The sequence below is a fragment of the Equus przewalskii genome, chromosome 24 (genome assembly GCF_037783145.1).
Source record: "Equus przewalskii isolate Varuska chromosome 24, EquPr2, whole genome shotgun sequence".
NCBI classification, from domain to species: Eukaryota; Metazoa; Chordata; class Mammalia; order Perissodactyla; family Equidae; genus Equus; species Equus przewalskii.
Genome location: NC_091854.1, coordinates 19,605,695 through 19,623,854, shown reverse-complemented (window position 1 = coordinate 19,623,854; position 18,160 = coordinate 19,605,695). Strand labels below are relative to the sequence as shown.

Sequence of the window (18,160 nt, the reverse complement as noted above, 5' to 3'; positions counted from 1 at the left end):
AATGCATGATCTATCTAAAAAATTAGTAAATTAGAGACAAGCCAAAGGAGAAAATCAAAATCCTGTAGTTCTCCTGTCTGGAGTTAACCAATGAAAATGTTGATGCATATCCCAGTCTTTCTTCTATGCATGCACAAAATTACATATTTGGTTTCTTTCAAAATTGGGATCACACAGTCAATGCAGTTGGTAACTTGCTTTTTAAAAAATTAACACTGAGGGGCCGGCCCTGTTGCCTAGTGGTTTGTGCGCTCTGCTTCGGTGAATCACAAACTTTAATGCTTGCATATTTTTCCATTACATGAAATTACCATAATTTATCTTTTGTTGGATACTTAGGTTGTCCTAAATTTTCAATAATATACTATTATCTATCAATAATATGCTAATGATCTTTTACATAAATACTCCACCTACATCTTTGTTGGTGGCTAAGTGGTGCTTCTCCCAAGCCAGGCTCTAGAGCAACCTCTCTTCCAAGCTGGGCTGGAGGTCAAAGGAGGGAGAGAGAGTGAGAGTGACTGCCTGGGCACTGCCCTGGTGTTCTGGAGAGAAGCCTGGCCCTGGCTTCCCTCAGCAGAGGACTCAATGTCTTTTCAACCCTGGTGACCACATTGCTGTTTGCAGGAGAGAGAGTTAGAGATGTGCGTGACATGTGACGTAGGCGTTTTTAATTTGCACATCGCTAAACCAGGCCCAGCTGTTTCATGCAGTTACACTGAGCAGCTTTGTTCCCAACTACACAGACCAGTGTCTTGGCTGGGCTCTGAGATCCCAAGGAAAATGGCTTGTCTTTAATAGGAAATGCATTCATTTAACATTTGTGAGGCAAGAGAAATATTTGTTCATTCTTTCTTGAACCCACCCCCGACCCCACCCACAACCCAGCAAATAGATTGTAAGCTCCATGAGGGCAGGCACAGTGTCTGCTTTGTGTGCCGTTGCGTCCTCAGTGCCTAGCACATTGCCTGGCACAGAGCAGATAATCAATAAATATTTGATGAGTAAAGAAAACATAAAGTGAAAATATCTCAATCCAACTACCAATTGGGTCTTGGTCCTGCTTTGTTCTAAGCGGAGCTGGGGCCGTGGAGCTTTACTTCTTCCATCCTTTTGGGTGGCCTGGGGAGCAGTGATAGAAGAGTCTGTATCTGACACAGGTACTATTGTATGGGGACTGTAATTTTTTCTGGGCTGAGACTTGGTCAGCCTTATGCAGCTACAGAATCTTTAGGCCTGCAGTTTGATACATTATTCCCCCAGGAAATGAACCCAAGGGAAAGAACCATTTCCCAAGGGATCTGTGTGGACTGCAAGATCCTGATCCTTTTAGTGGCAACAAACCACCTTGGAATCCTTCACTAGTGGATGCTGTTGTATTAAAACTTTTAGAAACATTTTAAGCCTCAAGATATTGGACCATTGTGATGGATGGCCAGAAGTTTCTCTGATGGCTAGTTGCTGTGCTCGTGGAAATAGCCTCAATGAATGAAAAATAATACAATTTTATTCATTCCGACACTTACTGAATACATCCTAGGTGTCAGCTTTGTACTGAGAATTAGAAATAAGAGAAAAAGAAGAGATGCTCATAGATATGCAGATAAATGCATAATTATCATTCAGTGTGGTAAGTGATATAACTGGGTCTGGACAGAGGGCTGTGGGAGCACAGAAGAGGGAGCAACTTGCTAATTTCTCTCCGTGAAGTCAGGGAAAGTTTCATGGAGGAGAGCCCATTTTAGCACAGAGTTTGAGAGATGGAAAGGAGTTTGTCAGGCTGAGAAAGGGGGAACAGGGGTTCAAGACACAGAGAGTCATATAAGCCAAAGCTCAGAAGGGCATGGTGCATCCGGGCAGGTGAGGCCTTCACAGCGCTTGGAACATGGGGTATTTACAGGGGAGATGAAATTGTAGAGATGGACTTCAGACGTATCATCAAGGAACCAGCTAAGGGGTTTGTACTTTGTTGTGTAGGTAATGAGGGTTTTTATGAGGGACATTTATCCTTCAACCATTAGTATCATCAGGCCAATTGGAAACATTTCTTCTGATAACAGTCCAATAAGAAGACCACGAAGACTTATTTTTCTTTCCATTTGGGTTTAGGCTTTGTTCTATCTTCTTGTAATCCTGGTGGCGTAATGATCCAAGCCTCCCTTCATTTTTTAGTTTCACCTTTTGTTCATTTATTTCTTATTGTTTTTATATGCAGGGTGTTTTCATCCTGTCTTCATTTCTCTCTCCTGCAGCTGTTTATTTGGAAGTCAAAGCCAGGCTCAGTGATTAGACCAGTTCTAATATGTAGCTGGGACCATTTATGGAATTTATTCCACAAGATGATCTCTTTAACATCCTGGGTGGTCAGGAAATGGACGCATGAGACCGAAGTCTACATTGTTCTTGTTAAGTCTTAGTGGTAGTGTAGAAGAGGACTCATTTTCTCAAAGTCCTTAGAAAATTTCATTGCTTTTTGGAATATTTTAGCCAAGTTAAGGCTAGAGTGAGAAATGCAGAAAACAGAATACGAAATAGAAGACATTTGTATCATTGTAGTTACTAAGCAGAAAATTCTAAAAGTCACATTTCAGAACAATATCATATACCTTGTGTGAATTAATATCAGATACTCTAAATTCGTTTTTAAAAACTGTTTATCTATACTTTAACTTATCTATAATTTATTTGCATAAATGAACTTTAGTTTTTTCATTGAAATATACAAATGTGTGTTGGCTTTGAATTTACTATTCCCAAAAGTAAGAAAAGGTCAGTTATTAATATCAATTTGTCTTCTCTTGGGTCATTCTACTTGTGCACGTTTGACTTACCATAAAAGTTATCATTTTTGTAGTTTTGATGTCAGTTTGAATTCAGAGGATTCATATGTCTGCATCAATGTTTCTGCTATTGTTCATTTGTTTTTGTCAGTATTTTGCAAAATAATGTCATTTTGTGAAAATGGAAAGGAATATCATGTAGCATAGTTGGTTAAGTAAAACAACTATAGGTAACTGCGAAAATGGCTATCAATTGATTTTCCTATTTTGTTTGTTTTGCAGGTGACAATGGCCAACATTGGAATAAATGGAAATCATTCTCTGGAGACCTGTGAAACAACGCTGTTTGCTCTCCGAATGGCAACATGGAATCAAATCTTAGATCCCTGGGTGTATATTCTTCTACGGAAGGCTGTCCTTAAGAATCTCTACAAGCTTGCCAGACGCTGTTGTGGAGTGCATGTCATCAGCTTGCATGTTTGGGAGCTGAGCTCCATTAAAAATTCCTTAAAGGTTGCTGCTATTTCTGAGTCACCAGTCGCAGAGAAAATAAATCAGCAAGCACCCAGTTTAATAGGGCAGTAAGTCATTGTAGGTCTAGGAGAAAATTTAAAAAGTTTTGGCAATATGTCAGTTAATTAAATACATATGTAAAGCCTAACTGGAAAATTCAGACCTCAGCAGGTAGTATGGGGGCAATTTTGTTAGAGTTGGCTTTTGAAATTTGTTAAATTTACTGTTTAATTGCACATTTTCACTTGCTTTTGTCAACTGGATGTAATCACAATGAAATAGTGCCCCATGGAAGTCAAAGTGAAAGCAATTTGGGGCTTATCTGTGTTAGTCATGCTTTCAGGACAGACTCTGTTGAAGCCTAAAGCATTTACTTGGCCTATTTGCCAAAGTTCATCTTAATGCTACCTGCACAGTGAAATGGCTATTTGGGGGTCATTGCTCTGCAGCTGCTCTGTATAGACTAGGCTCAATGAAATGGAGTGCCCTCGTCTTTTGATCTGGCCTATTTTACCCCTCATCATGTAGCCTCAATCAATATGCATGTGGTCATGCCCCATAGGATTCACTGTGGCTTGTTATAATGACCTCTGCATACCGCGGGTCTGACTGTTGGCTTGCCTGATTTTACGAGCCTGTTTAGAATGAGCCCGTTCTTGTCATATTTGACAAATATGGTTGCTTATATTTACTATTATGAAGGTCAATTTTTGTTTGAAGGGTTTATTTGGTCAGTCATGATTTGCACAGTTTTCAAGTAATCCTCTTTTGCTCTGAAAATTCTAGTGCATTATGCACAATAAGTAATTTTTAGAGAAGCAAAGGCTCTATCTTACCACATGTAGAGACGACTGGCAGTTCCCAAGAAGCTCTGCCATGGACAATGCAAACAAACAGGACTTGACCCCAGTGGTGGGCGTCAAGAGCATGGCCAAAGGTATTTTACTTTGAGCCGTCATTTCCGTGTCAAAGAAGAAAAGAAACACAATCTGTATATAATAGTCAAAGACTATCTGTAGCTGGTGTGTTTTTGCTTTCCATTTACACACACACACAAAGACCCACACATATACACCCCCCCCACACACATATATACACACTACAAAAGGGATTAAAAATTTCTGTTGATAGTGGGCTCATTAAATCTGTAAAATGGCATCTTCTAAAGCCTGTGCTACCAGTGTCAATGGGATGATTGGCAATTAGCCAGGCACTGGGAGATCATTATAATGGTTAACCAAGAGATAATCATCTCTCCTAATATTTCCCAATAATACTTTAGACTTTGCTTGTTTGTATAATTCAACCCAAAGAATTTTGTAATCATCCAAAGTGTCCTGGTCCATCAGAACATAGGGCAGGTAGTTCTGCTTTATTATAGGGAAATGCATGTCTTTAAAAGAGTTCATTGCCTTCAAAAACTGGGGTCCATTTTAAAATTAGTCTTCCCTGAGAGACTGATTTCAGATTCTCCAGGAAAGCTGTACAGTTCAACTAGACTTAAATTATTATGTTCACAAATGTTTGCTTTAGACTGGTAATTTACATTGGAAGTCATTGTTAACTTTTGTGAATGTTGGTAAATTCTCATGAATAAATTAAAATAAATTAAGCAAATAGCCTCATTGAAGATTTAAAGGCAGCCATTTTTCCAGTGAATTTAAAGAAGGAAAACACATGTACACACGCTGGCTCATGATATTCCTAATTTAGGACCAATAAATGATTAATCACACAATTTTAGGTTATTCTCAAATATAGAGCCCATAGTAGACGCTCGAAAAATACTTGCCAAACTAAATTACAGACTAAGATTTCTTGGTGCAAAATGAGCATGGAATTGTAAAGTTTTTGTGCATTTTAATTTAAACTGACAATTACATGTTGTTTATTGTGACGTATATGTTTATAAGTATACACATATATGCACATATATGTGTGTGTGTATAAATCCAGTGTATATGCTTAAAAAAAAGGGCCATTACAATTTGTGATTGCTGTTACATTTCATAAATGTTGTCAGTGTTTCAAGAGCCTTAAAGCCCAGAAGAACTTTTAGATGGTTTAGAGGACATGTCTGTTTCTCACAGCTACTTAAGAGTGTTGATGTCCTGTAAACTGAGGCACAAAGAACCAAAGCTCCATCCTTCCTCATGCTAGGTAGGATGCTCCAGCGATCACATCTTTGTATTGTGACCTGGGAGAAGCACAGAGGAGAAACTCTCATCTAGAGTTCCAAGCCTCTTCTCCTTGAAGCTTCTAACTGAATGGCAGAATTGTTGCTTCTTTGTCATAATGTCACCCTGGCCGTGTGTATCTTGAGGAGATATTGTGACATGATCATGTACGGGAGTGCATGAGTATGCAGTGTTTGGAGAGTAACAGGGGGGTCACTCTGTGAGTATCCTGGAAGGATGATCTGTATTATCTGGGCATAGGTTTGGGGCAACTAAATGGTTTTATGATGATGTCTCCCCAACAAGTAGGCACTAAAAATTGAAAAGAAATTTAGTAAAAGAATATCAATTTACATTGTTTTAGACTTTTCACCCAACGAAAAAAAAATAAAGTGAACACAACGATATGCATATCTGACTTCAGAATTTTATTTCTGTTATTATACATATTTCAGTGTAGTTGGGCAATTTATTGTATAAAGAATAATAGAGTGGAGCATCCACCAATAACTTTCATATAAATGTTCAAAACGAAAGTGTGTTTGTCCAGATTACTGGAAATAAGTGGTACAAATAGTGTTCAACAAGTTTACCAATTTTTAAGTTTTAAAGTCTATTTTAAAATTCATAATTAGACCATCAGAGTAACTGGGTTTCTCTTCTCATTGGGTAAAGTGTCTAAGCAACTTCACATACTATTTGATCATATTATTTCTCAGGAAATATGTTATTCTGGGCAAATGACTTGAAAATGCCAGGCTTTTTCTCATGTTGGTGAATTGTTAAAAAAATGAGACTGGAAAAAAAGCCAACCCAACAGCACATGGGTGTTTATGATTACGCGTACAAAGATGGATAGTGCTGACTCATGATTAGCTGTGGATGCATCCCAAAACATGACTTTTTACTGATGGATTTAACTAGGTGGTAGAAACAGACTCTTTTAATTTTTTTTCTAAAGGCAGAAGTTTGCTTCTAATTATCTGTATTGCTGAAGTGGAAAATACTTAAAAGTTAACAGACAGACGCATAGGCAAACAGATATATCTGTCTTATCTAACAAGTGGCTCTGTTTACTCATTTTCGGACTTAAGAAGAAAAATCTGCTTTAGTTTTGGGTCTAATCTGAGTTTTGAAATCCCAATAAAAGCATTTGTTAATCACGTACAGTGAACTTTTTATGGAACTTGTTGCTAGCTATCTTCATCTAGCTAGTACCATCCTTGCTCCAAACTAATGAACTGTTTAAGGTCACAATGGAAAGGATGGGAATGTCCACTTTCTTACTTCGTCTGGGTGTCAGAGTATTTTACCACCTGGTGAATAGTGTTGGACTTCAGCCTGTTACTGACACATTTTAACAATAGGTGAAATGTGTTATGTGAATAAGTGTATTTTGTGCTCTTCATCCTTGTCGAATTGTATAAGAGATTAAATTGTGATATGTATATTTTGTTGCTTGCATCAATATGCAACTAATGTAATTTTAGTGCTTGGACTAGTTTAAAACTTCAAACAAATGATTTTGTAATAAACTTGGACTAGTGTTTATCAAGAGTGGTCATTTTTCAGGCAGGTCATCATATAAAACTTGGAACTCTTGAACCCAAGATGGGAACAGTTTCAACTTGTTTTCCCTTATTCCCTGTTGCTCTCCCTTTTCTGCTCACACTTCTGTGACATCTGCTTTCTTTCTTTGTCCTGTGCCTCACCTTACCTAGGCAGATCATAGTTCTGATGGGAATCTGATCATTTCCCAAACAGAGTGGGCTAGGTGTGTCGGTCAGGATAGCTGAGGTATGTCTGTGAGAACAAACAACCCCCAAATTTCAGTGCTGTAAACCCACAAAGGTTTGGATTTCATCTGGGCCTCTTGTCCACTCAGAAAGGAGCTCCGCTCATTGCAATCACTCAGAGACCTCAGGTGACAAAGCAGCCGCCATCTTCTCTGTTGCTTGTTTGCCATCCTACAGGGAAAAACACAGCAGGGTGAACCATGTGCTGGCTGTTAGGGCTTCCACCTGGAGGTAATACATATTACTTTTGCTCACACATCTCTGGCCAAAGCAAGTGATATGGCCCTACTAACTTTAAGGGGGCAGGTAAGAGAATACTAGGATATGCACAGGAGGAGAATTGAAAATAATTGGTGGGCAGCACTAATAATTTCCATGTTAGTGAATTTTTTCCTCGTGCTTCCCTTCCTAATAGCCTTCCGCCTGGAACCATGCTTAAAAGACATTATCTAGGAACATCATGGGATGAAAACATTTAGGACTCATTCCTCTATCTTGTAATCTATAAAGATAAGGTAGAATGAATGTCACATGTATGCCACATGCGTTTTGCAGTTAATAGGAATTTTAGATGACAAAAACACTATAAAATACAAAGTGAAAAACTTGGTTCCTAAAAATGCAGGAAACGAGACCTCTCTGTACCATGCCCACGCATCGCCAGTTGCGGCATTGTCTGAAACAGTTGCTTTTCTGATAAATGAGGGTGTTTGAAATGTATTTTTGCTTTTACACTTTCAGTCTCCTTCCTTTAGAATATGTTCACCTGGATGTTGCCTGTCCCATTGAATTCCATCAAACTGGCAGAAAACCTGAAATAGTATAATAGCACCAGAGTGAGATTAAACTACATTTCTTTTCTTTTTCTCCAAGTGAGAACAGTTCCTTCATTTTGAACCCAAACATGACAGTATGTGAAGTAAATCAGAAACCTGGATAAAGTTAAATCATAATAATGTTGAGATGCAAGTTCATATCTACCAAGTGTTTTGTTCAAATCTACTATAAGGAGTTATTGCAAAGAATTTCCGACAGGGCTGTCTTTCTGCCCTGCAAAAATATCAACTGAAAGCAATATGATATATAATTATGAGAAAGTAATTAGAAGGTTTTATGCCTCAAAAATCTCATATTTGCTAAAGTATATTTTTAGTTAATCTAGATAGCTTATGAAAGAATAATGAAAATACCAATATGTATTTATCTTACTCATAGCAAAGTAGAGGCAGAATTATTGAAATCTAAAGGAATTATAGTTTGGATTTGAAGTGTACTTTAAATTTCCACTTATAAAAGGAGATAAACTCAATCTTAGAGTTTTGTATTTAATTTCATTTGAATTATTTTCAGCGTCTGATTGGTAAAACCCCAAATGAACAATTTGCAATCGTTAGTCCTTGAAGTGACACCTTTCTCATGTCAAATGAGGCAGTCCCACACTAGCACACACCTATGTAACTTTAGTTCTAAAGAATGAGCTCGTACTAGACATGCTGTTGTGTTCTGCAACTTTTTAATTTCAATAGTTCATGTTAGCACAGAATATTCTGTTTAATAGCCAAATAGCACTACATAATATAAATGTGCCATAATTTAAAGAACACTTTTCCTGTTGAAGGAGAGTTGTTTCTGATTCCAGCTATTTCCCTCTCTCAAATAATGCTGTTCCAATATGCACAGCCTTATACTTTTTCCGTGGTGTTTTGTGGAATTGCTGGTTAAGGCGTCCTCCTTCTCTATGTTGATATGTACCGCTGAATTGTGCAATGTGTACTCCTGTTCTCGTCTAAGAGAAAATGCCTGTTCCCAACATCATCTACCGTGTATCACAGCAATCTTTTTATTGTCACCCATCTGATTGGCAAAAATAAATCATATTTAAATCATACTTTGTTCTGTTACTTGTATTTCCCATTGCTAATGAAGCTGAGCATCTTTTCTTACTTTTATTAGTCATTTGCACTTCCTCTGTAAATTTCCTGTTCTTGAACTTTATCCATTTTTAACATGTTAATTTTTTCCTATTGACTTTCAGGAGGACTGTGTATATTAAGGACATTGTCTTAGTCAGCTTGGACTGTTATAACAAAGTGACATAGACTGAGTGGCTTAAACACCAGCAATTTATTTCTCACATTTCTGGAGACTAAGTCCCAGATCAAGGTGCCAGCCAATTAGGTACCTGATGAGAGCTCTCTTCCTAGCTATTTTCTTGCTGTATCCTCACATGGTGATGAAAAGAGAGAGAGAGAGAGAGACAGGGAAAGAGAGAAAACTCTCTGGTCTCTTTTTATAAGGACACAAATCCCATCATGAAGACTCCTCCCTCATGACCTCATCTAAACCTAACGACTTTCCAAAGGTCCCATCTCCAAATACTTCAAATTGGGGCATGAGGCTTAAATATGAATTTGCTGGGGGTGGGGGGGGGGGACATAATTCAGTCCATAGCAAATATTAACCCTTTATTTTTTATATATGTTACAAAAACTTTTCTCTCAGGCTGCTATTTTCTACTGCATTGAAGGTGTCTTTCACCATACAGGAGTTCTACATTTTTACTTAGGCAGAACTAATCTTTTTTAGATTCTTTGTTTTCTTTCTTAATCAGAAAGACTTTCTGCCCTCAAAGATTATAAATATATCCCCCATGTCATTTTCTACAATTAGACATTTTTTTTTTTTTTGAGGAAGATTAGCCCTGAGCTAACATCTGCCCCAATCCTCCTCTTTTTGCTGAGGAAGACTGGCCCTGAGCTAACATCCATGCCCATCTTCCTCTACTTTATATGTGGGATGCCTACCACAACATGGTGTGCCAAGCAGTGCCATGTCTGCACCCGGGATCTGAACTGGCGAACCCCGGGCTTCTGAGAAGCGGAATGTGCGAACTTAACTTCTGTGCCATTGGGCTGGACCCTAGAGTTTTGTTTTTTATCTTTAGATTTTGTAGTTTTCATGGAATTCAATTCTTTGTGTGTCATGTAAGATAGGGATCTAACTTGATTTTGTAGTTTTCATGGAATTCAATTCTTTGTGTGACATGTAAGATAGGGATCTAACTTTGTTTAATCAAAATGTGTAACCAATAGACCCAACATGACAGCAATTTGAGCAAAAAAATTTTTTAGTTATATTTTTGAAGTCTTAAGTAGATTTCCATTAGGCTTTTTCAAATACTGGACCTAGCTCACTTGGTCTCTTGTTATTAACTCGGACTTGGAAACACTAACCTAGACCACACAATAACAAAAGTAATACTATGCCTAGTATTCAACAATGACAGTAAGACCTATCACCAGCAGGATTGTCTTTCTAGTAAAGAGTATAATTTTTTTTTTATTGAAGTAACACTGGTTTATAACATTATATAAGTTTCAGGTATGCATCATTATATTTCCACTTCTGTATAGACTGCATCATGTTCGTCCCCCGAAGACTAATTACATCCATCACCAAACACAGGTGCCCTAATTATCCCTTTTACCCTCCTCCCTCCTCTCATCCCCTCTGATAACCACCAATCTATTGAATGTATCTATGTGTTTGTTTGTTGTTGTTGTTACTGTTTTTATCTTCCACTTATAAGTGAGATCATATGGTATTTGACTTTCTCCATCTGACATATTTCACTTAGCATAATTCCCCCAAGGTCCATTCATATTGTTGCAAATGGCAAGATTTCAGCTTGTTTTTTTATACCTCAGTAGCATTCCATTGTGTCTGTATACTACATCCTCTTTATCCATTCATCCCTTGATGGGCACTTAAGTTATTTCCAAGTCTTGGCTATTGTGAATAATGCTGCAATCAACATAGGAGTGCATATATCTTGACCCATTTGTGTTTTCATGTTCTTTGCACAAATACCCTGAAGTGGAACAGCATATGTTAGTTCTATTCTTATTTTTTTTAGGAATCTCCATACTGTTTTCCATGGTGGCTGCACTAGTCTACATTCCACCAGCAGTGTATGAAGATTCTGTTTTCTCCATATCCTCTCCAACATTTGCTATTTCTTGTCATTAATTATAACCATTATGATGGGTGTGAGGTGATATCTCATTACAGTTTTGATTTGCAATTCCCTGATAATTAGTGATGTTGAACATCTTTTCATGTGCCTGTTAGCCATCTGTATATCTTCTTTGGAAAAATGGCTGTTCAGATCCTTTTCCCGTTTTTTTAGTTGGGTTTTTCGTTTTTTTTTGTTGTTGAGATATATGAGTTCTTTGTATATTTTGGATATTAACCCCTTATTAGATACATAATTTGCAAATATCTTCTCCCAGTTGTTAGGTTGTCTTTTCGTTTTGTTGATGGTTTCTTTTACTGTGCAGAAGCTTTCTAGTTTGATGTAGTCCCACTTGTTTATTTTTTTCTTTTGCTTCCCTTGCCTGGTGAGACATGGTATTCAAAAAGATACCACTAAGACCAGCATTGAAGAGTGTACTGCCTTTGTTTTCTTCTAGGAGTTTTATGGTTTCAGGTTTTACATTCAAGTTTTTTATCCGTTTTGAGTTAATTTTTGTGTATGGTGTAAGATACTGGTCTACTTTCATTCTTTTGCATGTGACTGTTCTGTTTTCTCAACACCTTGGTTCCCTTGTCGAAAATTAGCTGCCCATATATGTTTGAGTTTATTTCTCTGCTCTTGATTCTGTTCCATTGATCTGTGTGTCTGTTTTGGTGCCAGTACCATGCTGTTATGATTACTATAGCTTCGTAGTATATTTTGAAATCAGGGAGTGTGATATCGCCAGCTTTCTTCTTTTTTCTCAGGATTCTTCTGGCTATTTGGGATCTTCTGTTGTCCCATATATATTTTAGGATTCTTTGTTCTAGTTCTAGTGAAAAATATCGTTGACATTTTGATGGAGATTGCATTGAATCTGTAGATTGCTTTGGATAGTAAGGATATTTTAACAACTAATTCTTCCAATTCATGAGCATGATAGAGCTTTCCATTTATTTATGTTGACTTCAACTTCTTTCATCAATTTCTTATAGTTTTCAGAGTAAGGTCTTTCACCTCCTTGGTTAAGTTTATTTCTAGATATTTTATTCTTTTGCTGCAATTGTAAGTGGGGTTGTTTTCTTAATTTCTCTTTCTGATTGCTCATTATTAATGTATAGAAATGCAACAAATTTCTGTATATTAATTTTGTATCCTGTAACTTTACTGAACTCATTATTAATTCTAATAGTTTTTGGTGGAATATTTAGGGTTTTCCATATATAGTATCATATCATCATGACAGTTTTACTTCTTCCTTTCCAATTTGGATCTCTTTTATTTCCTTTTCCTGCCTGAATGCTCTGGCTAGGACTTCCAATACTATGTTAAATAAGAGTGGTGAAAGCAGTCATTATTGTCTTGTTCCTCTTTTTAGAGGGATAGCTTTCTGTTTTTCACTGTTAAGTATGATGATAGCTATGGGTTTGTCATATATGGTCTTTATTATGTTGAGGTACTTTCCTTCTATGTCCATTTTATTCAGAGCTTTTATATGGATGCTCTATTTGTTGAATGCTTTCTCTGCATCTGTTGCGATGATCATGTAATTTTTATTCCTCGTTTTGTTAGTGTGGTGTATCATGTTGATTGATTTTCAGATGTCGAAACATCCCTGCATCCCTAGAATAAATCCCACTTGATCATGATGTACAATCTTTTTTTTTTTTAGAGGAAGATCAGCCCTGAGCTATCTGTTGCCAATCCTCCTCTTTTTTTTTTTTTTGGCTGAGGAAGACTGGCCCTGAGCTAACATCCATGCCCATCTTCTTTTAGATTATATGTGAGATGCCTGCCACAGCATGGCTTGACAAGTGGTGTGGATGTCCACACCAGGGATCTGAACCTGTGAACCCCAGTTTGTCAAAGCAGAACGTGCGAACTTAACTGCTGTGCCACCAGCCCGGCCCCTGTACAATCTTTTTAATGTATTGCTGGATTCGATTTGCTAGTATTTGTTGAGGAGTTTTGCCTCTGTTCATCAGTGATATTGTCCCGTAATTTTCCTTTTTTGTGTTGACCTTGTCTTGTTTTGTCATCCCAACTTTATAGAATGAGTTAAGAAATGTCCTCTCCGCTTCAATTTTTTGGAAAAGATTAAGAGGGATAGATGCTAAGTCTTCTTTGAATATTTGGTAGAATTCTTCAGGAAGGTCCTGGACTTTTGTTTTTTGAGAGGTTTTTGATTACTGTTTTGATCTCCTTACAAGTAATTAGTCTATTCAGATTCTCTATTTCTTCTTGTTCCAGTTTTGGAAGGTTGCATGATTCTAAGAATTTATCCATTTTTTCTAGATTATCCAATTTGTTGGCATACAGCTTTTCATAGTAGTCTCTATAAGCCTTTGTATTTCTGTGTGTCTATTGTAATTTCTCCTCTTTCATTTCTGATTTTGTTTGAGACTTTTCTTTTTTTTCCTGGTGAGTCCAGCTAAAGATTTGTGAATTTTGTTTATTTTTTCAAAGAACCAGCTCTTAATTTTGTTTTGTTTTTCTATTTTTTTCCATCTCCATTTTATTTATTTCTGCTCTGATTTTTATTCTTCTTTCCTCCTGCTGATTTGGGGCTTTGTTTACTCTTATTTTTCTAGTTCTTTCAGGTGTATTGTTAGATTGTTTATTTGAGATTTTCTTGTTTCTTGTGGTAGGCCTCTATCGCTATAAACTTCCCTCCTAGTAATTCTTTTGCTGTATCCAGCAAATTTTGATGTGTTTTATTTTCATTTTCATTTGTCTCCAGGTATTTTTTGATTTCTCCTTTGATTTTTTCCATTGACTCAACAGTAGTTTAGTAGCATTTTATTTAATATCCACATATTAGTGGTTTTTCCAGTTTTCTTCCTGTATTTGATTTCTAGTTTCATACCATTGTGATCAGAAAAGATGCTTGGTATTATTTCAATCTTCTTAAATTTATTGAGACTTGTTTTGTGGCTTAATATGTGATCTATCCTAGAATGTTCCATGCGCATTTGAAAAGAATGTATATTCTGCAGTTTTTGGATGGGATGCTCTGTATTTATTTACTAAGTCCATCTGGTCTAGTGTGCCATTTAATGCCAAATGTTTCCTTATTGATCTTCTGTTTGAATGATCTTTCCCTTTATGTAAGTGGAGTGTTAGAGTCTCCTACTGTTATTGTGTTACTGTCTATTTCTCCTTTTATGTCTCTTAATAATTACTTTACTTTGCCAATCATTCCCCTTTTTGCTTGAGGCAGATTGGCCCTGAGCCAACATCTTTGCCAATCTTTCTTGATTTTTCATGTGGGATGGCACCACAGCATGGCTTGATGAACAATGTGGGTCCAGGCCCAGGATCCAAGCCTTTGAACCTTAGGCTGCTGAAGTGGATGTGAGAACTTAACCACTAAACCACTAGACTGGCCCCTGGGTCTTGTTTTTTAAATCCATTCCACTACCCTATATCTTTTGATTGGTTCATTTAGTCTACTGACATTTAAAGTAGCTGTTGATAATTATGTACTTATTGTCAGTTTGTTACTTTTTTCCGGGTGTTTTGGTAGTTCTTCTCTGTTCCTTTCTTCTTCTCTTGCTCTTTTCTCTTGTGACTTGATGGCTTTCTTTATTCATATGTTTGGGTTCTTTTCTCTTAATTTTTTGTGTTATTATAGGTTTCTGGTTTGAGACTACCATGAGGTTTGTATATAGTAACTATGTAAATAGCAATCTATATTTAGTTGATGGTCTCTTAAGTTTGACCTCTCACTAAAAGCTCAACACTTTTACTCTCCACCCCTCCCCAGTTTGTTTTTGACATCACATTTAACCTCTTTTGTTTGTTTGTGTATCGTTCACCTCGTATATGGAGATAGATATTTTTAGTACTTTTGTCTTTCGACCTTCATAGTAGCTTTATAGGTGGTTGATTCACTTCCTTTGCAGTATATTTACCTTTACTAGTGATTTTTTTCTTTGATAATTTTTTTTTCACATTTGTGGCCTTTTCTTTCCCACTTTAACAAGTTCCTTTAACATTTCTTGTAAGGCCAGTTTAGTGGTGAGAAAACTCTTTATGCCTCCTTCCATTCTGAATGATAACCTTGCAGGGTAGAGTATTCTTGGCTGTAGGTTTTTTCCTTTCAATACTTTGAATATATCATGCCACATTGTTCTAGCCAGTGAGGTTTCTGCTGAGAAGCCAGCTGATAGCCTTTTGGGGTTTTCTTTTATGTAGCTTGTTGCCTTTCTCTTGCAGCTTTAAGGCTTCTCTTTTTATCTTTAATTCTTGACATTTTAATTATAATATGTCTTGGTGTGGGCCTCTTTGGATTCATCTTGTTTGGTGCCCTACGTGCTTCCTGTACCTGGATGTTTGTTTCCTTCCTCAGATGAGGAAAGATTTCAGCTATTATTTATTGAAATAGGTTCTCTCTCTCCTCCTTTGTCTCTTTCTTCTCCTTCTGGGATACCTATAATGGTAATGTTAGTATGTTTGATGTAGACCCAGCAGTCCCTTAGACTCTCCTTGTTTTTTTTTAAATGCTTTTTCCTGTTCAGCTTGGGTGATTTCCCCTACTCTTTCATCTGGATCACTGAGCCATTTTTCTGTGTCATCTACCCCACTGTTGATTCCCTCTAGTGAATTTTTCATTTCCACTATTGTGTTCTTCAGTGCTGATTGGTTCTTTTTTATATTTTCCACTTCTTTGTTGAAGTTCTCACCGTATTCATCTATTCTTCTCCCAAGATCAGTGAGCATCCTCATGGCTATTAGTTTGTACTCTTTATCAGATAGATTGTTTATCTTTGTTTTGTTTAGTCCTTTTTCTGAGGATTTGTCCTATTCCCTTATTTGGAATATATTCCTTTGTCTCCTCACTTTGCCTACTTCTCTATGCTTATATCTATGTATTAGCTAGATCAGTTGTGTCTCCTGATATCGGAAATGTGAGTTTTATGTAAGAGATGCCTTACGTGGCTGAGCAATGTGCTTCCCTATTATCACCCACTCAAAATGTTCTAGGATTGTCCCTTATGTGGGCCTCATGTGCCCTTCTGTTGAGGCAGGGTTGCTTTTACTATACACAGGGATAGGCTAGGCTGGTCCCTGGGCTGGCTGCTAGTAAAGCTCAGTTGTGTGCAGCTACTATGGTCACTTTATTGGGTGGGGCAAGCCCCAGTACGGCTGGCTGTAAGGTCTAACAGCACAGAATGAGTGCTGTTTTGTTGTTACGCAAGTTACTCCCCCAGTGTGGCTGGTTGTTAGACTCAGAGGTTCACAATTGCTTCAGGCCTCCAGTGCAGCTCTCTGCATCATGCAACTGTTGTGGGTTCTCTCAGGAGTGCAGATGGGTGGGGCCAGCCCCAGGAACACAGTCCACAATCTTTTCAGGTGTTGGTATGTAAGGCAGATTCCCTATGTGGCTGTTTCAGATGGCTGGCAGCACAAGTCTGCTGATGCAGATATGCCCCACCACCTGCAGGTCCCATGCACTCCACTAATGCGGGCTCACCTGTCTGTATGCCCTCCTACCCTGGGGTTGACCCGCTTGACCTGCAGCAGAGTTCCCATCGTTCCCATAGTTCCCACCTATGTGAGCACACAAGTTTGCTGCTGGCTTGCTGGTGGCAGGGACAGTGCCTGGTTTGGGCTGCCTGTCCTGACTGTGCTTGATTAAATCAGTGCTCTAGTGGGCAGGGCAAACCCTTGTGCTCACAGGCTAGAGGAAGGAATCCAATGACATCTGCCAGTGTCTGTGTCAGCACCACTGAACTAGGTCACAATAATAGCTGCTTCCAGTATCTCAGTCCCTGGTGGGTGGGCTCAGCTGCCTCCTGCCTCTTTGAGATGTGCTCAGTGCCTAACAAGTGAGTCTTTTTTTTAGCAATGGGCTATGTACTTTTCTTTTTGGTGTTTTTGTGTTGGTATCTGGAATGGGTAAATCTGTGCATGGCACTTTAAGAGCAGGTTTTTCTTTCTTTGAAGTTTGATAGTTTTTCCTGGGGTATTCTGTAATGGTTTTCAAAGCCAGGAAATCCAGGTATTATGGGATCTTGCCTTGTGCTGAATCTAAAAGCTGGGATGCCTATTGTGGCATAGATCCCCCAGGAAAGGCTTGCTACCTTTGTGTTTGCTTCCAGTTGTGAAGCACCACAGGTAGAACGTGTTATTTTCCTCAGCAGAGGTGTATTTCTACCTCTCCCACCTGGTCAGTGTTGCCTCTTGTGTGGATTCTTTTTATCCAGTTTCTAGATCTCTCTCAGAGGTAACTATTCCAGAGGTAGTTGTAGATTTATTATTTCCGGGGGCAGAGGTGAGTTCAGAGTCCGCTTACACTGCCATCTTCCCAACTACCCACACTCTTCTAATAATGATACTTCCATCTCCTTTTTGGCAACCCCCCAAGAATAAACTTTTATGCAATGTCATTTTCCTATTTTGCCAAATGTCTGAGTTTACTAACAATAGTTTCCAGATGGTTAAGTGGGTTAATTAGGAGGTGTATTAGTGTGCTAGAGGTACTATAACAAAGTACCACAGACTGAGTGGCTTAAACAATTTATTTATTTCCTCACAATTCTGGAGGCTGGAAGTCCAAGAACAAGGTGTCAGCAGGGTTGATTTCTTCTGAGGCCTCTCTCCTTAGCTTTTACCTTTATCTTCACATGGTCTTTCTTCCATGTCTAATCTCTTCTGATAAGGACACCAGAAATACTGGTGTAGGTTAGTGGCCTCATTCAACCTTAATTACCTCTTTAACAACCCTATCTCTAAATTCAGTCGCTTTCTGAGGAACTAGGGGATAGAACTTCAACATACGCATTCTGGAGGGACACCATTCAGCCGATGACAAGTGTATAGTCTATGATATTGAGGCAAAGTTCCAATAACTGGCTGACCCAGGGATTGAGTCTG

General features: G+C 38.0%; 1 protein-coding gene across 8 annotated transcripts in view; it reads left to right on the top strand.

The window, feature by feature from the left end:
• The window catches only part of PTGFR (prostaglandin F receptor), a 55,987-nt gene extending 46,833 nt beyond the window's left edge, over nucleotides 1-9,154 (top strand). For all 8 annotated transcript variants that reach the window (XM_070592698.1, XM_070592699.1, XM_008543584.2 and 5 more), the window contains one exon: nucleotides 3,063-9,154. In XM_070592698.1, coding sequence (XP_070448799.1) covers nucleotides 3,063-3,365 — 303 coding nt within the window. In that variant the 3' untranslated portion in view covers nucleotides 3,366-9,154. The remainder of the gene's footprint in view (nucleotides 1-3,062) is intronic.
• Nucleotides 9,155-18,160: the final 9,006 nt, after the last annotated feature.